Raw genomic sequence first — 22,892 nt, 5'->3', positions numbered from 1 at the left:
ATATTAGAAAAAAAAAAAAGAGTTGGACGCTTAACTGACTGAGCCACCAAGGTGCCCTGGATTGACCGTCAATTTCCTCCTCCTCCCCTTTAGTCAATGTACTTCTGACCTTAAGGAAAAACTAATTCAGAGGAAATCTTTGGAGGTAACTTTTACATTTTCAAACATTTAATCTAAAATTTTAAAAGTAACTTGATTACTTAAATAAGGCCTTTAATTGACTAGTGTTTTAAAATAAGTTTTTTCTAAGTCATCTAGCACCAAATCGTCCTACGACAAACCTGTCTGAAAACCACAGAGCAGTTCCACAATGAGTCTTACAAATGTGACTCAAATTTAAACAGCAAAATTTTTTCTCCTCAGCGTTGAAGGCATTTTGTCACAGGAAAAAGTTTATATCCTAAAATAAAAGCAAAGCAATAATAAAGTAAAACAAACAAACAAACAAAAAGTCTTTCCAGCTTGGAACACTTCCAACAGATCTCCCCACATTTGTGAACATCACAGAGGTAAATCCTGTACCTGTTGAGCAGGAGAGCCTCTGAAGTTGGTTGTATCTTCTGCCAACAAAACCCGAGTGTATTCACCTCCAGTCACCTGGCCATCAAATGCCAGGTCTGTGTTCCATGGCCCATGTGGAACACATGGTTAACCTTACCCAGTTCTTCCCAAAATAGGTGCTTGAGACTATGGTGAAAGTGGTACATATCCACTCCAGTCAGTGGAAAAGCAACTCAGGGCTCTCACCAAGAGCCAGTGTCAAAGCTCTCAACGACCTGAAACGCTCTTCTGACGTGGGGGCTATTTCAGAGGCTACCTTATAAGCATAGACATTTCCTCCCCCCACAAGCCATAGGTAGAATCTCTCTCTCCTTTCCTCTTCCTTACTGTGGAATATTTCATATTTACTATGGCTTTTGAAATTGAGTTTATAAAGTGGAATTGGTTTTCTGGCAGCTTCTCAAGATTGACTGATTGATTGATTGGCTGGTGGATTTTAGAGTTTTCTTACAATGTTCTGAATTCTGAATCAAAAATTAATCCCAAACTCGTATCTCTAGGAAAAGTCTACTGAGGAAGATCAATTTTGTGCATTTTTGTAAAAAAAAAATTTAATATTTGTTTATTTTTGAGAGACAGAGAGACACAGAGTGTGAGCAGGGGAGGGGCGGAGAGAGAGGGAGACACAGAATCTGAAGCAGGCTCCAGGCTCTGAGCTGTCAGCACAGAGCCTGACGTGGGGCTCGAACCCACCAACTGTGAGATCATGACCTGAGCTGAAGTCGGACGCTTGACCGAGTGAGCCACCCAGGTGCCTCAATTTTGCACATTTTCAACTGAAATTCGAAAAGGTGAGTTGGAATAATTACCTCACATAGCGAATGCTAGCACATTAGGAAAGCTGTATTAGTGGGGGTACAAGCATGTAGGGACTAATATGCATTCATGTACAAATACTTGAACTGCACGTATGTCTTTGCATTGCTTATAATGTAAGCCATATTTATATTTGTTTGTAGAGCCTTGCTGGTCACAAAGTACTTTTGTATCCATTATGCCATTTACTCCAGTTGTGGAGAATTGCTGCACTGAGCATGATACTAAAGTGGGTGCAACATATCAGTGGGTGATTTTAGATCATCTTTGTGAGGTTATTGAAGAAAATCTAGAAGGATATGGATTTGAATGACCCTAGAAAAGAACTATAGTTCCCTGATCCTAGGACACTCTAGAATAATGCATGGCTACGGACTGGTCAATACAATAGTGTGACCACGGTAGAGATCCCAGAAATGTGACAAATGGAGTTGATTAGCCCAGTCCCCATACTCAGGAAATTTCTTTTAAGATAGAAAGCAGGATTCCAGAAATAGCAGCCTCTCCTGTAGGTGGCAAAGAACAAAGGGGTGTTAAAATTTCAGAGGAGTCGAGGAAGACCTGACCAAGGTGATCTGGGTAGGTCTGGGAGGTGAGGACAGGTGGATTTACCTTGAAGCTATGTCTGTACAGCATTACACCCTTTACGTTGAATGTACCTAAACTTGGGGCATTTGGAGATTGGTTGCCACCTTCTTTTTCAGCTGCCTCTGGTTATCCTTGATGCTCATTTTAATCTGGTTTCTTGTTTTTGTTTTGTTTTGTTTTTTCAGGAGCAGGAATGGAGAAAAGACGCTGGTACATAGTTCTGGTTTGACTGTGGTTATTAACTGCGTCACAGACAGGGTCATCCCACCCCCTAAGGTCTTCCTCCCTGTGAAGGAAGCAGGGCTGGCCATGGTCTCAGGCTAGGGTTTGAGCTTCTCTCAGGACAGTCTAGTTGCCAGCAAGCCCCCCTCTCCACCACCTTACCCTTCTCTTTGGGAAGTGGCTGTAACAAAGGGAATGTCTATACATAGGATCAAAGCTCCCACCACAAGGTGGGAGAGTCATAGTTTTTCAAAGTCATTATATGCAATCCACCTGATTTTTCAGATGAAGAGACGGAGCCTCAGAAAGCTGAACCAAGTTTGAACAAAGTCACACGGCGAGCATGTAGAGTAAGGACTCTCAATTTCAATGTGGTCCCTAAACTACCTGCAAAGGGCCTGTGGTTGGGGAAGGGAGCAAGAGGTATTAGAGAACAGTGGAAACTCACAAGGTGTCTTCTCCAAAAGCAAGACAGGAAAAACAAACAACACTGCATTTTCCTTTTCCCCTATTGCTCGAATCATTTTTCTCATTTAGTCTATTTTTATCCATTTCAATGACTAAGCAGACAGTTGTTCTGGAATCGCGTGCCTACCTGTCTTTGCCACCAGTGCCATGAGAGGGACGAGGGAAATATGTAGCTAGAGTTAAATTCTATTCCCTGTACCGTATCTGAACGAGTAAATATGCATAGAGAAATGTATATTTATTAAATATACATGTGAATATGCATACATAGATTTAAGCAGTTATAGAAGATTGATCTGTAGAAGCATGTGTCATTAAAGGTGCTGCCTTAAGACCATAGCACCTGCTTGGTGTTAATAAGTAACGATTAAAACAGCAATCTTGATAGAATCCCCCAAATAAAACATACTAGCGATATCCACTCTGTCTCTGTGTAGACTTCATAGAATAAAGTGGTAGTGGAAGGGACTAGATCACTTTCATACCCCTCTCTTTTTGTACTCTCCTCTATTAACACTCAGCATCTGGAACAGGTAACTTTTTTCAAAAAAGAGGTTTACGTCTAGTTTTGATGCTTAAAATTTCAGGCTCCATAAATAGAACACACAAGAAAGATGAAACTAAATCTACATTTAAGATTATATAGGCGAGACCAAGGAGTTCATATTTCTTTGCCTTTATCTGGACAGAAAATTACTAAATACAACAGCCAACTCAGGTAATGTGTGTAAAAGGCAGTTTATCCCCTTAGTCTCACAGCTCCCTTGATGGATTTCCCCTACTGTTTTTAAAAGCATATTTGCAGGGCACCTGGGTGGCTTGGTCTGTTAAACATCCGACTCTTAGTTTCAGCTCAGGTCACGATCTCAAGGTTTGTGAGTTCGAGCCCCACATGGGCCTGTCAGCCCAGAGCCTGCTTGGGATTCTCTCTCTCCCTGTCCCTCTCTCTCCCTTTCCCTCTCTCTCTGTCCCTCCCTTACTCACTTGCTCTCTTTCTCTCTCAAAATAAATAAATAAACTTACCCACAAATGTATGGCCACCTAATCTTTTACAAAGCAGGAAAGAATATTCAATGGGGCAAAGAGAGTCTCTTCAGCAAGTGGTGCTGGGAAAACTGGACAGTGACATGCATAAGAATGAACCGGGATCACTTTCTTATACCATACACAAAAATAAACTCAAAATGGATGAAAGAACTAAATGTAAGACAGGAAGCCATCAAAATCCTCGAGGAGAAAGCAGGCAAAAACCTTTTTGATCTTGGCCGCAGCAACTTCTTACTCAACACCTCTCCAGAGGCAAGGGAACCAAAAGCAAAAATGAACTATTGGGACCTCATCAAAATAAAAAGCTTCTGCACAGTGAAGGAAACAATCAGCAAAACTAAAAGGCAACCAATGGAATGGGAGAAGGTACTTGCAAACGACATGTCAGATAAAGGGTTCGTATCCAAAATCTATAAAGAACTTATCAAACTCAACACCCAAAAAACAAATAATCCAGTGAAGAAACGGGCAAAAGACACGAATAGACACTTCTCCAAAGTAGACATCCAGATGGCCAACTGACACATGAAAAAATACTCAACACCACTCATCATCAGGGAAATACAACACAAAACCACAATGAGATACCACCTCACACCTGTCAGAATGGCTAACATGAACAACTCAGGCAACAGCAGATGTTGGTGAGGATGAGGAGAAAGAGGAACACTTTTGCACGGCTGGTGGGAATGCACACTGGTGCAGCAGCCACTCTGGAAAACAGTATGGAGGTTCCTCAAAAAATCAGACATAGAACTACCCTATGACCCAGCAATTGCACTACTAGGTATTTATCCAAGGGATACAGGTATGCTGTTTTGAAGGGGCACATGCACCCCAATGTTCATAGCAGCACTATCAACAATAGCCAAAGTAGGGAAAGAGCCCACACGTCCATCGATGGATGAATGGATTAGAAAGTGTGGTATATATATATACAATGGAGTATTACTCGATAATCAAAAAGAATGAAATCTTGCCATTTGCAACTACGTGGATGGAACTGGAGGGTATTATGCTGAGCGCATTTAGTCAGAGAAAGACAAATATCATATGACTTCCCTCATATGAGGACTTTAAGATCCAAAACAGATGAACATAAGGGAAGGGAAGCAAAAATAATACAAAAAACAGGGAGGGGGACAAAACAGAAGAGATATGGAGAACAAACGGAGGGTTAGTGGAGGCGTTGTGGGAGGGGGGATGGGCTAAATGGGTAAGGGGCACTGAGGAACCTACTTCTGAAATCATTGTTGCACTATATACTAACTAATTTGGATGTAAATTAAAACAAGCAAACAAATCAACAAACTTAAAACAATTAAAAAGAAATGAAAGCATTTGTTTGGTTATTTGGACTATCTTGTTGTCTAGCTTCTCACAGACACATTATCAATCATCTTTGAACTTAAATGGGCTTTCGTTAAGAGTATTAGTCCTGCGGAATCCCCCAGCCCATCTGAGAGCGACGGTGGGGAGGGCATACAAGAGTCTCCCCTTTCTTCTTTGCTTGCTTGCCGGGTACCCCTTCCCCGGCATCCCCTCCCTACCACCAACCACTGCAAAATTTTACCCCGAAAGATAGAACACATCCTCATGCCAGCTTGCAGTGAAATTCCAGCTAAACCCAGTTAATACTCCTGCCTAAATATTCATTTGCAGCTTACTTTTGTCCCTGCCTTATTTCATCGCTTTTCCTCCGATGGGATTTTGAGAAACCCAAGGGTATAATTCTTGACACGTTTCATATTTTTGTTTGTTTATCCACATTTTGTTTTGCCTTACCAAGACCATGGGAGGAAGCCATCTCTGATAAGAGATATGGCTCGGGGCAAGCCATACCCCCCTCTTCCTCACCTCCAGGAGGGTTTGTGGTAACATCATGCCCAGGACTTACAGTAAAGGACGCACTGAATTGCAATGATTTTTCTTCATGTCCACGTCGTAGCTGGTGAGGGCAGGAGCCACGGTCTGCTGGTTGTGAGTGCCTGGCACATTTCAAAAATATGTTTTTGAAAGAACGCCTGGCAGTCCGAGGTAGTAACCTACGTTGGAATTTAAGCTTTACCACTTAACTCACTCTGTTCGAGGGAAATCCCCTAATTTCTTCATCTGCACAATGGAATGATTTCGTCACTACCCACTTGAAGGCATTGCTATGAGGTTCAAAATGGCTATCATGCATTTTCTACACTTCTCTCCTTACATTGAGTCTTAGGTCCTTAACCTAAGAAGTCTGTAGTTTCTTTGGTACATTTTTAGAAAGACAAGTTTGGATTTTCTGGGGGATATTCCTGACTCTGATGATATTCCTTAAGCTTACTTTTTGGGATCTGCATGCTTTTGCTTACCCACTTGTTTGATGCTTTTTATAAAATATTTATTCATTTATTTTGAGAGAGAGAGTGGGGGGAGGGAAAGAGAGAGAGGGAGAGAGAGAATCCCAAGCAGGCTCTACACCATCAGTCTAGATCCCGACGTGGGGTTCAATCTCACCAAATGTGAAAACTCGACCTGAGCCCAAATCAAGAGTCGGATGCTTAACCAACTGAGCCACCCAGGCACCCCTGTTTGATGGTTCATAAACATGTATTTTTTTTAAACAATTCCAAGCTGTAAGGCCATATTCTACATGAACTAGTCCGAAAACCGGTTTTTACAGCTGTTTTTATGATAATTCAGTATCAGAATAGTGTCCTGCTTGTACACAGTTCACTGTTCCTTCAGAAACCAGAGGAAGCAGACCAGGGCTTCTAACAGCCAGGCACGATGTTCAGAAACCCTGTAGCGCCCTTACAGCCTTCAATTCACCCAGTCAAAAATGTGGCTAAAATCAGATTGTCTCTTCTGTCTGCATAGGGTTTGTTCTGTGACAGCTTGTCACCAGCTAGATTAGTATAGATGCTCATTAATCAAGTCAGGTCAGGGGAATCTGAGTGGCTCAGTCGGTTAAGCGTCTGACTTCAGCTCGGGTCATGATCTTACAGTTCACGGGTTCGAGCCCCTCATTAGGCTCTGTGCTGACAGCTCAGAGCCCGGAGCCTGCTTTAGATTCTGTGTCTCCCTCTCTCTCTCTGTCCCTCCCCCACTTGAGGGTCTCTCTGTGTCTCTCTCAAAGTGAAAATCAACATTAAAAAAAATCAAGTCAGGTCAGAAGGTCAGCTTTCCCACTCTGAGAGCTCCTTTGTAGCACCTAGAAGAGCAACAGGCAGGCAACAAACACCAAGCATGTTTTGCTATGGGAATGCCAACTAACTTGCGAGGGGCTCCCTTTGTCTGGTGGGAGGACATATAATATGATGGTCCAAAGAATCGCTTTTGATGTTACTCAGACCTGAGCTCATATGTTTATTGTGCTTTTTTTTTTAAAGTTTTGTAACTTCTGAGCCTTTTTTTCCATCTGTAAAATGGACATAAACATACTTCCATAATAGGCATAATACAATTGTTATGAAAATTAAATATAGGACGTTGCTCAGCACAATGTAGGTGCTCAATAAAAGGTAATTATATTGTCTGTAACAGCTGGTAATGTTATTAATTATCGTGAGATGAATAAAGTTGCAATACCATTTCTATTATAATAAGGCGAATGCTTGATTGGTACTGTCCTAAGAACTTAGGAATATTAACTCACTTCATCAACACACACTGGTGGGACTACTATTGTTCCAGGTTTACAACTGAGACTCAAAGAGGCTATTAGGTAACTTGCTCATGGGAAAGGGCACACCCGGTTTTGAACTCAGGCAAAATTCAGCTCTAGAATCATACCACCACCCCACACTACCGATGCCTTTCTGCCCAGCGATGCTGTTGAGGACTTAATGTTTTCGTGAAATGAGTGGCAGTTTTCTGGATGGTGCAGGAAAGAACAGTGTATCCCGTTACTGCCGCTCGTCAAAGGTACCTACTTTTGATACCCATGGCAGGAGTTTGTGTCCACTAGATGGCGTTGTTGTGTTAATGAAACGAGAACCAAGTCAACACTTTGGCTTAGGAGCCTGCTAAATTTGAGACCAGCCACGACAATCTAATTCCATGCCTGAAAGTCTGATGGAAGAAACCTCCAAACTTGACAGCATATCCAGAGAACTCTAAAGACTAGTGGTACCGAGAACTAGTTAGGAAAAATCTATGCTGGCTTTTTTCTGAGCATCGAAGTTTGTAGAAAATCTGGAGGCGTTTTGAAACCATGTAGTCCAAATACATCAGTTCATAAATAAATAGACTGAGGGCCAGAGAGGAAGTGTTACTTAGAGAAGGGTACCCAGACTTGATGGCTTTGGCTGTAGTTCTCTTTCCCTAATACTTCCAACTGATTCTAAATCACAGAGAAACTGCTTTCTGAATTCTTGGAAGACTTTCTAAGTCTTCGTACGGAGCAGAAGACTGCCCGACGATGACGAGTTTTTGCCTCATTATGTTTTATACAGATGTTCAAAATCAGTAGCAGACTCAGACACTTAGCTATTAAGGAAAAAATGGAACCTATTTCTTTTTCTTTTTAACATGTCTCTTGGAAATTGAGTGAGCCCACCTTAAAAGACTGTCCCTATTGGTTGACAGTGCAGTTCGTGGATATTAAACCCCAGAGCGGGTAACAGGGTAATAGATAAGCAAAAGGACTCTGGAATCAGACTGTCCTGGTGGACCCGAAGGACCCTGGGAAGGTCATGAGACACCTCTAAGCCTCTGTGTCCACATCTGGGAATCCTACTTTTACTTATAAGGTGTTTGTAAAAGTTAAATGTATGTGAAGTGCCTGTGACATTGTTAAAAAACAAGGTTAAAGGGAGCAATAATAATGAATAATGAACTTTTGTTGCGATAGCGGATGTTCTGTTTTCTGTGTCTCTCAGTTGTGAATGTCTTTACAGGGGCTCTGTCAATCACCTCTTCAGTCACGGTCACGTGCTAAATTGCTGAACGAGAGAAGTAACGTTTCAGGTTGTATAACTGTGTAACACCACTTCTTCCTCACCCAGATGGCAGAAGTAGCCAGGATACATATGGCGTGTGCTTCATTATGTGTTCACGTCAACTTTATTTAAAACACTCGTAGGCTCCGGGCTCCTACTCGCAGTTTAGACAGAGAAGGTGACTGGCATCCAAATAATAACAGCTAAGAGCAATTGAACACTTGCCGAGTGTCCAACATCCCTCTGCTTTGCGAGTATGAACTCATTTAGTTCTTACTTACAACCGTGTGATCTAGGAACTAACACTTTTCTCTTTTTAAAGAGGAGGAAGCCGGGATCCAGCAACTCATCCCAGCTGAAAGAAGCCAGAGTCAGCATTTGAACTCAGGTGGCCTGGGTCTTAAGGACTCTGCTCGGCCAGGATGAGGTCAGGATGAGAGGGGGAGGTTGCTCCAAGGTTTCTGAGACCGAGCTTGCTCCCCACCCCCCAGCCCCCAAATACCACAATGAAGCCTGATAGAGACGTGCAGCCTCGGTACCCAGGAGGCTCATGTGTTAAACCGTCAATATTTTTATGGCAGTTAGTTGATGAGCTCAACTGGTTAAACATTTAATGGACTCCTGAGCTTAACAGGGTAAAACAAAGTTGTAACAGGTCGGGAGAGCGCATACCTAGGGACAGGGCACTCTTGAGGACCACGCCTTAAGGGATCAAAGCTCAGTGCAGCCAAAGGAGGGTCAGGTTGCTGAAGCAAGCATGCCATCGTGCCTGTGACTAGCCCTGTTCGCTGTAACTCATTTGTTGCTCGTATGTTCCGTGACATTCCAGACTACCCTCTTTTCACTGCCAGTGATTCAGACTCTATTCCCATGTAGAATTCGTGAATTCAGATTTACAAGAGGCTTAGCCATCTTTCTGGTCTACCCCTCTGCCTTTGAAAAGAAGCAAACTGAGGTCCCATTTGCTTACGGTTTGTCCCAAGTTATCTTAGAGCAAGAATCGGAGCCCTGCTCATTCAGTTACCACATACCCGTTCTACATCCCTTCCCTATTTTATTTTAAATAGTATCACTCAGAATTCTTGCTGAAATTCCCGTGTTTATGCCAAATTGGGCCCAAATCCAACAGATAGGTTCTGTTCTTTACGGATAGCGTCTTTCCGTTTTCAATTTCTTCTCTCCTCCTTTGCTTGACATAGACTTTTATGGGGCTGGAGAACAATGCCATTTATTACAACGCACTTTTTAAATCAGACAGTCTTATTATTATCATTTTTTTTTTCTTTAGAAGCCACGAATGGAAGTCATTGACTCTACACCTGAGAAAATGCCCGGCCTAAACAAGACCATGGCAGCTTCAAAGCGCGACTGCCAACAGCGAGGTGGGGGAGGAGACCGCCACTTACCGATTTCAGTCATCGTTATCCCGGGTGCTAGCTGCCCGTTGTTGAAAGAGCTATAGGTAAACAAGTTGGGTACGGAGGTGAGGTCATAGATAGGTTCTTGCTTTATCTGTTTGATTCCAGTCATGTCAAGTCCTGACTGATCAGGGGACGGCTGGCCGGAATCCACGCTGTAATAGCCCTCGGACTTGGGCAGGTCGATGACGTGTCCGTTGGCGTAGGCGCCGCCGGCCTCGTTGCTCAGGTTGCCCAGGCCGTTGCTGATGCTGCCGCTGTAGACCCTGGCGAGGGCTTCCGCCTCCCCGCTCTGCTGCTGCCGCTGCTCCTGCAGCCGCTGCTGGTGCTTCTGCACCTCGGCGTACAGGCTGTCCCTCTGCTTCTTGGACATCCTCCCGAACTTCACAGCTGCGTTGGAGAGACAAGCAGAAGGGGTTGCTTGGGGTTATCATTCCCGATCCATCCGAGGGGTCACAGATGGTTGTCCCCTCAGCATCCAGCGCACAAAATCCCAGCACCATAGCGGAAGGCTCCATGCGTTCGCACCCCACATTTGGTGAAAGGCTATGTTCAGGGGTGTTGTGCTGGTGTATGAGCAGAGCGAGAGCTAACCGTGAGCTAGGAAGGAATGCCAGGACTTAAGTTTATTTCTGATGGCCATGAAGTTAGAAGGCATATTTCCTGGTTCTTTCTTACGTGTGGGGGGGAAAAAATCCACAAACCAAAAACTACAAATGGTACCTGCTGTTAAAATGTCAACCAACATTCAATATTAGCTTCCCCTACTAAGCATTAGGGTTCCTAGATTGTTGGATAGGGCCCTATTATTTCACCATTTTCATTTTTTTAAATCTCTGGACATGCCTCACCTTTTCATTATAAATGTTTATTTATTTTTGAGTGAGAAACAGAAAGAGAGAGGGAAACACAAGCGGGGGAGGAACAGAGAGAGAGGGAGACACAGAATCCGAAGCAGGCTCCAGGCTCCGAGCTGTCGGCACAGAGCCCGATGAGGGGCTCGAACTCACGAACTGAGAGATCATGACCTGAGCCGAAGTTGGACGCTTAATCGACTGAGCCACCCAGGCACCCCCTCACTATTTTCTACACAGCATGTTGGGTAAGACCAACGCTGTGGGCAGGGTGATAAACACAATTTTAAGTAAGTATTTGTCTTCAGCTGGCTTTTGGGATCCAATTCAAAGAATATTTGGAAAACAGCAATCTTGTTAAGTCCAATACTCAGCAAGGAAGCCCACAGCTACCCCTCCTTTCTTGTTCTACCAGCCCCAAGTTTTATATTGCCCTTCTCTTTTGGCAAAATCCTTAGCCATCGTGAGGAAAAAGGAAGAAAAGTCTCTAAGAGGTCACAGAGTAATCTGAGGATGCTTTGATCTGAATTCATTGTTTCTTAACTGGTAGAGTTTGACCTCCTGATTTGTTATGGATATTGACATTTTCCCTCACAAACTGTCAACTCCCAGTTTAGGCTGTGAATATTTTAAGTGAGAGGCCACCTTGTCTGCATCATCAAACACTATGTCCTGCAGTTCATGTTAACGGTGGGGACTACGGCAAACTTGGAGGCTCCTGAGTTTCTATTTTCTTTTCTTTCGTGACAGTGTTCTCATCACCTGTTGGTATTTGGAAGCCCAGGGAATGTAGAAAGAAGGAAGTGGAGGGTAGGAACAGGTCCAGTTCCTGGATTCAGTTAGTCGGGTTCGTGAGAATGATTTCTGAAAATAACTACATGGTGAAGTGCTTAAGGACTCTCCAGCACAGAGGGCCCACAGAAGAGATTCCTACTGTGGAAGAGCCACCCCCCTCCCCGCTGGCCATGTTCCATCAGTGCTCGTCTTCTCCTTCTGTTGGCTACAGAGTTATCAAATTTTATCTGAGCATCGGCTGTTCAGAATGGAGACCACATTTCCCAGCCTCCCTCACTGCCAGGTGCAGCTATGAGATTAAGTTCTGGATAAGAGGAGGTAAATAGAAATGCTGCATATACTTCTCAGTGTTGGGGCTCACTGTTTTCTTCTTTCCTGCCTGCTGGATTGTGGATATGAGGACTGGATTTGTAGCAGCCCAAACTTCCTGTTTTTCCTTAATCCTCAGTAAAAAAAAAAAAAAAAAAAGTTCAGGCAGGCATTCTGACGCTGCCTAAATGGAAAAACAAAGGGGTGATTTATCCAGTAAGTTTTCTGAATGAAGACAATTCATCTGTTTAATTCAGACCAAACTCCCCTTTCTACCTCTACTGTCATTTTAATAGAGTCTCAAATCATTTAGATCATTGTGTTTAACTTTGTTGGTAGAGATACTATCTTTATTAGGTTCTGTTTCTCAGAGACACATGGATTTGCTTATTAATTGCGGTGATATTTCCAGTTTGTCCATGGGGCAAATCCTAAAGTAAATTTTAGGGAAAGCATTCCTTTGTACCTTTATATTATAACTTTACAAATATTATATATATTATGTAATATAATACTTTTTAAATAAATAAATTTATAAATAAATAAATATAAATTTTCTGGGGAAAAAACTTTTTGTGTCAGAAAAAAATAAATCATGATAACTTTTGATTCAGGAAGGACTCACCCCCCCACCCCCCACCCTCCCCCAGCAAGATATGAATGCGACATTCTTCTTTATTTGCTAACCTGTCTTTTGCATTCAGGTAGGTTCAGAACAGCAATTTGTTACAGAACTCCTGAGGATGACACAAAATTTCTATCTTTTGGTAGATTAAGATTTTGGTGGAAGTAGATTACTTTCTGAGTTACTTTAGTAGAAGAGCTTTTGCATTTGTTTGTTTAAAATCTATTAGAGAGCAAAGACTGAGAAGAGGAGGCTCTTCTATCATGGAGACATAAATGCAGTGCCTCCTTTTAAAACACTTTCCATTTAAACCTTGCTTTAGATTTCCATGCACTCTATAGTTAGGTGAAATATACTTGTGGTAGATTGATTTCATTAATGACCCTGATTCCTCTGAACTATTTCTATGACCTTCCTGGTGTAAATATGCAATGCCCTTTCATTCCAGGCAGGCACCCTGCCTCACCACTTGCCTCAGGGGCACGTTGATGAGGGAGCTTAAGGCAAGCTGACAGGCGACACCCCCCCCCCCCCAACCCCTACCCCCAGGTAGGATATGTGTGATATTCCTCAGGCACTCCTGGCTGCCCAAGAACAAAGGAAAGGGGGAAAAAATGATAGAGATCGTAGTCCTGAAGGACCTAAAAGTCTCCATCACCCCTCCAGAGTGATTGTGGGAAATAAAGGCTGAAGGAAATGGCATATAGAACTCCATTTCCTTATGGCCTGCAGCGCATTGATAAATACTTGAGGCAGGCAGAGTAAAATGTTTCTCCAAGAACTAACTCCTTACTGTCTTCATGTTAATGCTTTGCTAGAGGGAAAACAACTTTAGCTTGACAACAGCTCAGCCTCCAGTAACCTGTGAGTCTTTAGCATATGAAAATCTCTCTGGAAACTTCCCCGGGACTTTACCTCCCCCAACCCCACAGTATATAACCAGTCTCTCCTGGTTCCTTGGCAGCTCTTCCTGCCCACGGGTCCTGTCCCCATGCTTCAATAAAATCACCTTTTTTGCACCAAAAGGCATTTTCAAGAATTCTTTCTTGGTTGTCGGCTCTGGACCCCATGAGCCCCACTGTCACCCCCCCAAAACCTCATCAATGTGACCTGCTTTGGGCCAGTGAGATACTGACATATGTGATACAAACAGAAGCAACAAAAGTTCTTAGGTGACTGAATCTCTCACCACAAAAAGGATGTGCCTGCACCAGCTTGCTAGACGATAAGGTCTTTCCAGAGAAGGCCATCTACCCTCAGCAGAGGCACAGACTGACCTCTAGCTGGCAGCTGATGAATGAGCGAACCCAGTTAAGACTCTACATTTAATAATTTTAGGTCCAGAAATCTGCTGTTGACCATAGATCTCATAATCCAGGCAAACAATGTCAAATCAGTAGGCTGTCAAGACCTCTGTCCTGGTAAACATCTGAAAACCCAATGGTGAATAGTGATGCCTTTTCCAAGGTATTGACTTATCAGGTCACTGAGCAAACTGAAATATTTTCAGAGACGACCTAAAGCTCCACTACATTTTGGAACTAACAGACTTCATTCTAAATAAAGAACTTTGCTGGCAATTACTCTAATATTATTTTAGAATAGATTTTTCCATTCATGTCAGAAACAGTGATGTCCTAGTGGTTTTGTGCCCCTTTCCTATCATAAAAGTAATGGCATATTTGGGGAAAACAGTTACGGTACATGGAACAAATAAATCTACCCAACTTTCCTGACATGTATAGAATCCCTTTGTCACTATCTGTAAAAACATTTGTTGTATTCATAGGGGTATTTTTAACAAAGGCTGTATTAGTGTTCTATTTTCAAGGATTAGCATTCTTGCTACCACTACCCATTAATCAGAATGGCACATGTTTTAAGTGTTTGCCCCTCTCAGACTTGAATCATTCTGTTAATGATTTTCACTTGAGTATAGAGGCAGCCTCTTGTTAAACTGCTAGCTCTCAAAGAAACTTGCACGATTCTGTATACATTGCAAGTGCCTTATAAATATTCAGTGATGGTGGTATTTACTCATGATATGCTCTTATCACTCACTCTGATCTCATACTAGCAAAGAACGATTTTATGCAAAGTATCGGGGATCTTTTCATTTTTATTTGGATTGTGGCATTCTAAGTGGAATGGAAGTTTTTGGAGTAACTGTAAAACAAAGTCATTGCTTCTTTGAAGATTTCTGCTTACCAACACACGACAACTAGATATATGCTGTTGGTTTCAAGAGAGCCCAATTGTAGAACTATCATCTGTGACTTTCTGTAGTCATTTTGGAAATTACTGTATCTCACAATCTTCTGGCTGTAAAGTTCACCGTGCTCGTATCTTGTTGCTTCCCAAGTAAACTGGTCTTAATTTAACTTTTTTCAGTTTCAAGGATGTGCCTTTTTTTTTTTATAGTGCTCCAAGCTTTGTAGAAAAGATCAGATTCAATCTACCCAACCTTATTCCTAATTTCAAAATATTCTCTCACATCCCTCTCCTTTTCCAATAGAACTTCCTGTGATGATCGAATGTCATCTATGCTTTCCAAAATGGTAGCCACAGGCACATGGGGCTATTGAGCGCTTGAAATACAGCTAGTGTGACTGAAGAAGTGAATTTTAAGTTGTATTTAATTCTAATTAATTTAAATTTAAATAGTGACATGTGGCTACCATTCTGGATACCGGACAATGCTGTTCTGGATAAATAGAAACCTAATTTGTGAAATCTGTCCTCGTAAGGTAGCTACTTACATATCATTAGGAGGATGCCTATTCAATTATTGCAATGTGAGTATCGTGTTTTCTCTTTGGGGCTCAGTATCTTCCTACGGACACCAAACATTTTTCTGGTTTTTATTTGTTTGTTTGTAGTAGTACGATTGGAAACAGTTTATCTGAAAGATTCCTGCAACTAACATTTATGAAGCTTCCAGTTAAAAAGAAAAGTAAATATGATGGTGGAGAATATGTGATGGGCATATACATGCTATCAGCTCTCACACATAAATACATGCATGTCTTCACCTTTAAAAAATTTTTTTAAGTAGTCTTCAGGCCCAGTGAGGAGCCCAACGCGGGGCTTGAACTCATGACCCTGAGATCATGACCTGAGCTGAAATCAAGAATCGGACGCTTAACCAACTGAGCTACTCAGGCGTCCCGGTTTCACCTTTCTTTACACATAAACACACGCGTATATATTCCAAGTGGATTTGATTTTTGATTCTCTGCCCAAACTAAATTTGAACAAATCTGTTACTGCTGAATTTTTTTGTCCACTCATCTATGTGCCATGGCTAATAAACCATGATCAAAGTGGAAATTCAGGACAGAATGAAAGTCCAGGGATTTTAAAAGTTATATCAAGCTATCTACAAGTAGCCATCCATGGTTTTTCAGTGGCCACGTAGGTGAAATAAACAATCTTGGTGCCATGCATCCCTGACAGAAAACAAATGCGATTATCAAAATGAAGATGCCGCTTTGTGTCTGAAGGAACGTGGGCAAGGTGTATGTGGAAAGAAGCTAGGTATGAGGGCATCTGAACTTGGCTACTAGCACTACTAGGAAAGCACTTTGAAAATACCTGCTCAACCAGTAGAAGGTAAATATAATCAATCAACGGCAGGGGAAGTCCCAGCTCTCATTGCTGGGTCCTCACTATAAATAGGTAATCACCAATAAGTTCAGGGATTTTTAAGCCATCAATACCACAGGCCAGACATTACATATCAAACAGGAGATAAAACCTATTCAGCTACCCTGGTATTAGTAGAATTTATTTGGTATAAAGGAAATACTCTTTGTAATCAAGGTTCAGACGAAACTTCCTCTTGAGTAACAGGAAGAATTGTTCTCCCTTAGGAAGAATCCTTTTTTTTTTCCTTCTGCTGGAACCTCTTATCCTCATTTCCAACCACCGCTCCTACCCTGGAGCATTTCTCCTTGTCATTAGTTTTACGTAAGACACAGTCAGGAGGTATTTTGGGGGATGTCCCTGGCATCCTCAGAATGGTCTCTGGATCTAAAACCAAGATGGATCATTATCCTGAATCTCCAGTATCTTCAGACACTGTATTGTTTTTACTCGCAAGTTTATATGCTACACTACATTTCTTCCCCCTTGAGAAAAGATCGTGGCTCTGTCCATTAAATGACCCTCCCTCCCAACACACTTTTTTTTTTTTGCCATGGTATTCAAACAATCTCCTAGATTTTGTAGACATTGGACCATAAGCCCATCTCTTGTCTATGATTCTGTTCACCAGCACAGACCAAAGATCTGCCCTTCCAAAAGAGACACTTCCTTTTATTGTAGGAAGAAGTAACAAAGAAAAATAACCAATGGCTCAATCTCTTTGCACAATTAGTGGAGTTTTTCATATACTGTCAATTAATATGCTGCCTCCATATAGCAGAAACAAAGTACAAAATCAGCAACTAAAGTTCCCGTAGAATTGCACTAAATAAGTGCTTAAAACCACTAAATCCCCACCTTCCACTTTCTTCACTTTAGTTATGTGAAAGTACACACCCTAGGAGTATATTTACATGGCTAGCAAGTCTAGAAAAGCAAATAAACACAAAGTCAGGTAGTTAATAGAAAAGCTTGGAAACCTATCTCTGCAGTTTTAGAAGCTACCTCTAAACTGAAGGGCTCAAGGTCAAATTCTTTTTATTTTCTGGATCCAATTTGCCTCATAGGTATACTTTTATGCAATACAAGTTTAGGTGGGATGGGAAGTAGAAAAAAAGGTAAACTTTTATGATATAAGTATTTGGAGAATGCAAGCTAGGAATAAGCAGTTTTTAGGTTTAGATATCAAGACTTACGCAGAACAGATTCTATCCAAATGAGTAAAAGGCTCACATTTAATTTAATAACTCATAAAACTCCCTATATACCAAGAGATGGTGTATGCCAATTATCCCTATTTCTTTAAGATCTGGAAGTCTCCCTCTCTCCCTCCATCTCTCTGTCCCTCCCTCCTTTCTTCCTATCTTCCTTCCTTCCTTCCTTCCTTCCTTCCTTCCTTCCTTCCTTCCTTCCTTCCTTCCACACTACCTTGAACTTCATTAGAAGAATGTGACCAGGAGTAGAGAATCTACAATGATTCACATAAAGAGAATAAGTACCAGGGGAACTGTCTGTCTCAGGCTCTAGGTAAAAGAGAATTCCATGGTTCATTCAACAAACATTTAGGTGCCTGCCTTTAACCAGATCCTGAGGATACAGTGAGAACAAGACAGAAGTGCCCTCAGGACTCAGGGTGGTTCACAATCTGATACAGGAGTGCTGTAGCCAGTGTCGGGGGTGGGAGGGTGGGGGTAGGGTGGGAGATAATTAGTTTAGATGAGTGCTTAAAAATGGAAGCAACACTAGATAAAATTCTTTGTGTGTGTTTATTTGTCTTCTTTAATTAATCTAAGAAAATCAGTGGGGGGCCCAGCTCACCCATTTGGGTCGTATTCTGAGAAGGACACCAGTTACACAGCCCTTTTAAGGCTTGGACTTATGTTATAGCTTTTGAAATTTTCATGCTGCTTTAGAAAGTCCATGGCCAATAATAGTAGGGCTTCTGGGCTTCCTATGGAAGTAGGTTCTGCTGCTTAATATCTCCACACACCAAGCAACTCATGTACTAGTCAGACTCACCCAGTGACAAAATGGTCCTGGTTTGCCTGGCATGTTCCCTGGTTTTAGCTCTGAAAAATCTCACATCCTAGGAACCACTCATGCACATGCAAACTTTTGAACCTAGGCCAATGTGGCTTTCACCTAACCTTATTAGTTCAGCTTGCTCCATGAGCTCCAGCAAAGTCTTTCCTATATTCCTATTTCATGGGCAATATCAAGTTTTTAGAAGTTCTACCAGCACATCGTTTTCTTTTCTTTTTATCCCCAATTCCCTTTGTCTAAAATCCTTCCAGTGGCTTAAATAGACTCCAGCAAAGCATCCATGTGAAAGCCTTTAATTTTTTTTACCAATGTTTATTTATTTTTGAGAGAGAGGGGGTGCGGTGGGGGGAGAATATGTCAGAAAGGGAGGGGCAAAGAGAGAGGGAGACACAGAATCTGAAGCAGGCTCCAGGCTCTGAGCTGTCAGCACAGCTTGAATTCATGAACCACAAGACCAAAACCTGAGCTGAGGTCAGATGCTTAACCAACGGAGCCACCTAAGCGCCCCACGTGAAAACCTTTAAGAACCTGGAAGGCATGTCTTACCATCTCTCGACATCCCGAGGGCAAGACACTTCTGCAGTCGGCAGTGTTGGCAACGGTTTCTGTTGGTTCTGTCGATTAAACAGTTTCTCTGCCTTGGGCAGGAGTAAGAGGCATTGTTTTGTTGGCTCCTCCTGAAGAATCCCTAGAAGAAAAGAGAATGGGAGGGAGATATTATTTACAAGAAGGAAAACGGAGATAATTAACATACATGTTTGAGACAATTAACATACACGTTTGCTATATTTTCTACTGTGAATGTAATGGAGTTTAATAAAAAAAAAAACAACAACTTTTTTTGGATACTTCTCCTTGGATATCTTACAGATGATTTGCCTGGGGGAAAATATGTACCATCTACAGAGATAGGAAGGCATCTTTCATTCATTCATTTAGTCAGTGTTTACTAAAGACATTTGTGCGCTGTGTTCTTTGCAAAGAAAAACAGGACAGGGTTCCGGGCATCAAAGGAATGGCAGAGGACAGTGTCACTGCTAAGCCAAATATGACAAAACTTGAGGAGGAAAATAACACAGGCTTATGTCAAGTGCTGCCCGGGACATTGGTCACAAGAGCCGTACTGAGGAGGGTGGGTTCAGCGTGTGCCAATATCTTCCCGGTTTCTAAGAAGCATTTTACCCATTTGAAAAACTTTAAATATGCCCAGAAGGCATCTGCAAGGTTGTTTTTTTTAAACCAGTGATGTGCCTTATAATTAACCATATTTTTAAATAAAACAAATATGGTATATAAACTGTTCAATAAGAATAAGCAATAAATAGACTATAGAGATGTAGGAGGTTTTCGTGCAAGTTAGGTTTCTTTCTGGTACACAGTTAACTGCCATGAACCATACGTTACCATTCTAAATAAATCCATAACTGAGTTAATTATTAAAAAAATTTCTTTGGGGTGGCTAGGTGGCTCAGTTGGTTGTCTGACTTCGGGTCAGGTCATGATCTTGTGATTTGTGAGTTCGAGCCCCATATCGGGCTCTGCACTGACAGTGAAGGGCCTGCTTGGGATTCTCTCTCTCCTCACTCTCTGCTCCTCCCCCACTCCTGCTTTCTCTCTCTCTCTCAAAATAAATAAACTTAAAACAAATTTTTTTAATTAAAAAATTCTTTGGATACCATGTGCCTTAGCTATCTTACAGAAAACCCTAAAGGTGGGGCAGGGGGCTCCTGGGTGGCTCAATCAGTTACGCATCCAACTTTAGCTCAAGGCACGATCTCGCAGTTTGTGGGTTCGAGCCCCAAGTCGCGCTCTGTGTTGACAGTTCGGAGGCTGGATCCTGCTTCAGATTCTGTGTCTCCCTCCCTCTCTGCCCTCCCCCTCTCATGCTCTGTCTCTCTCTTTCTTTCTGAAAAAATAAATAAGCATTAAAAAAATTAAAGAAAACGTTAAAAAAAAAAAAAAACCCTAAAGAGGAAAATCTGGGTTTCCTCGATTATCAGCAGGAGGACAGAGCAGGGCTGGGACTAGGGTGTGGCTAGTCAGGCACCCATCTTGGCCGCAAAATTTAAGGATTGCCAAAAAACCTGTCAATCAGGATAAGTAATATTTTAACACAATATATTAAGAATCAACATTAATGCAAAACACCCCAAAAAGTTTAAAGAGGATCAAGATCATCGATTTTCCTTTAGTTTTGGGCTCTCCTATGACATGGCCTGTCACTATAAAGAGAGCTTGCCACTCTTTTCTTTTTTTTAAGTTTATGTATTTTGAGAAAGACAGAGATGGTGTGAGTGGGGGAGGGGCAGAGAGAGGAAGAGAGAGAATCCCAAGTAGGCTCTGCACTGCCAGCACAGAGCCGGATTCAGGGCTTGAACTCAAGAAACTGCGAGATCATGACCTGAGCCAAAACCAAAAGTCGACGCTTAACCGACTGAGCCACCCAGGTGCCCTGTGAGCTTGCCACTCTTATGAAGAACTTCGGAAATGGGTAACTCGGAAATGGGACAAGAGAGAAAAAAATGCCAACTGGTTTTGTGTTGTAAGCCCCAAGCCATTCAAAACAAGGACTAGTTTGGTCCCCACGGACCAGTGGTGGCAGGATGAGATATCCAACTGTCCAGTGTGAATGAATTCACAGAGCCCTTTCAAACAGAGATCCCATCCAAGCTGCCAGGGATTGAAAGGACGTACTCCATATACAAACGGTCCCCGACTTCAATGGTTCAATTTACGATTTTTCGACATTACAGATGGTCTGAAAGCAATACACATTCAGTAGAAATCATACTTCGAATTTTCAATCTGGATCTTTTCCCAGGCTAGTGAGAGACAGCACGATGCTCTTTTGTGACGCTGGGCAGGGCTGCGGCCACAGCTTCCAATCAGCCCAGCGATTGTGGGGGTCAACGAACGATAGCGCTCACAGTCATTCTGGTTTTCATGTTCTGTACAGTATTCAATTAATTACATAAGACATTCCATGCTTTATTACACAAGGGGCTTTGTGTTAGGTGATTTTGCCCAATTGTAGGCTAAAGCAAGTGTTCTGAGCACATTTAAGGTGGGCTAGGTGAAGCTATGATGTCCACTGGGTTAAGTGTATTAAATGCATTTTTGACTTAAGATGTGTTCCGCTCACAGTGAGTTTATAGGGACATGACCCCATGTAAGTCAAGGAAGATCTGTGCCAGCAAAGGTGTCAGAAAGCGAAACTTGGGCCCCTCAGTCTTGGTGAAAGATGACTTGGGAATTTACATTTTAAGAAAGAATTGGTGGTTTTTTATCTTCGGATACTCCAGTGCCACTTAGCAAAAGAGCTGACAGAGAAGACTTCTCAAGTCACAGCTACAGGCCTAATTTAAGGCCAATTTGACATTAATTACGAGGCATTTCTTGCTTATCTGTTGCTCATTATTGCAAATGAGGTTTTTGGCACGAAAAAGAGATTCTGTTTCAAATGTTATTGAATGAATAGAAATTTGAATTAAGTGCGCAAGCTGAACTGATGTTATTTAAAATGGGTTGTTCATGTTGACTCGGAATGGTATTATGAAAATTCAGAGGTTGATACCGAATGCGCTGACACTGACATCTTATTCTAAACGGAATTTCTTGAGTTTTCCAGTTGGTGAAAAACACAGCATATTTACAAATGTGGGTTTTTCCATGAAATAAAAAAAAAAAAAGTAGTGCCCTGTAAAATGTCATTTTGACTAAAACTTCAGAGTATGCTTCAAAATAGCAGCATAATTTCTTTGATTGTGTTTCCCGCTTTAAATAGAAAAGATGGCCGTACCCTACACACTTGTTTTAGCTGTTGGTCTATGGAATATATTTGTAAGGTTAGTTAAACCTTCTGTGTAAAATGTTTTGCTTTTTAACAGGAACATACCGGGGCGCCTGGGTGGCGCAGTCGGTTAAGCGTCCGACTTCAGCCAGGTCATGATCTCGCGGTCCGTGAGTTCGAGCCCCGTGTCGGGCTCTGGGCTGATGGCTCAGAGCCTGGAGCCTGTTTCCGATTCTGTGTCTCCCTCTCTCTCTGCCCCTCCCCCGTTCATGCTCTGTCTCTCTCTGTCCCAAAAATAAATAAATGTCAAAAAAAAAAAATTAAAAAAAAAAAACACAAAAAAAACAGGAACATACCTTCCTATTTTGAAATCGGGCATTTTCCAAATAAAGCTTTCACAATGACACAGATCTCCACTGTGACACTGATCTAAAAATATATATACTTGGTGGATACTTAATAAACTAGACCAGAGGCCTTAAAAATACCTACTAAACCAACATAGTAGTGGAAATGCTTTCTCTGGAAGGTTTGGATTCCGAAATTATTAGCATTTATGAAGAAAACTATTTGCCTACCTCCCCGAGGTAGTAATAGCTTACTCTAAGGAGGGTAAAAAATTGCTGATTAGGAATTTTGCCTTATTGTGTCTTCTGATGAGTTGAAAACTTTGCATCAAGGTGGATAACATGCAGTTCTTAATCATAGGTCCGCAGAGCAAACAGAGGAATACAAGGAATATCTCAGGATGTTCAAATATGGATTATCACTAATCACCTTTGAGGTCAG

At 42.0% G+C, this 22,892-nt stretch overlaps 1 protein-coding gene across 4 annotated transcripts in view; it reads right to left on the bottom strand.

The window, feature by feature from the left end:
- RORB (RAR related orphan receptor B) overlaps window positions 1–22,892 on the bottom strand; it is a 388,295-nt gene that overhangs the window by 38,936 nt on the left and 326,467 nt on the right. For all 4 annotated transcript variants that reach the window (XM_045042487.1, XM_019815772.3, XM_045042488.1 and 1 more), the window contains 2 exons: window positions 18,860–19,001; window positions 10,031–10,432 (listed from right to left, as the gene is read on the bottom strand). In XM_045042487.1, the coding sequence (XP_044898422.1) occupies window positions 10,031–10,432; window positions 18,860–19,001 (544 nt within the window). The remainder of the gene's footprint in view (window positions 1–10,030; window positions 10,433–18,859; window positions 19,002–22,892) is intronic.

Source organism: Felis catus, chromosome D4 (assembly GCF_018350175.1).
Source record: "Felis catus isolate Fca126 chromosome D4, F.catus_Fca126_mat1.0, whole genome shotgun sequence".
In the NCBI taxonomy this organism is placed as follows: domain Eukaryota; kingdom Metazoa; phylum Chordata; class Mammalia; order Carnivora; family Felidae; genus Felis; species Felis catus.
This window is presented reverse-complemented; position numbering and strand designations above follow the sequence as displayed.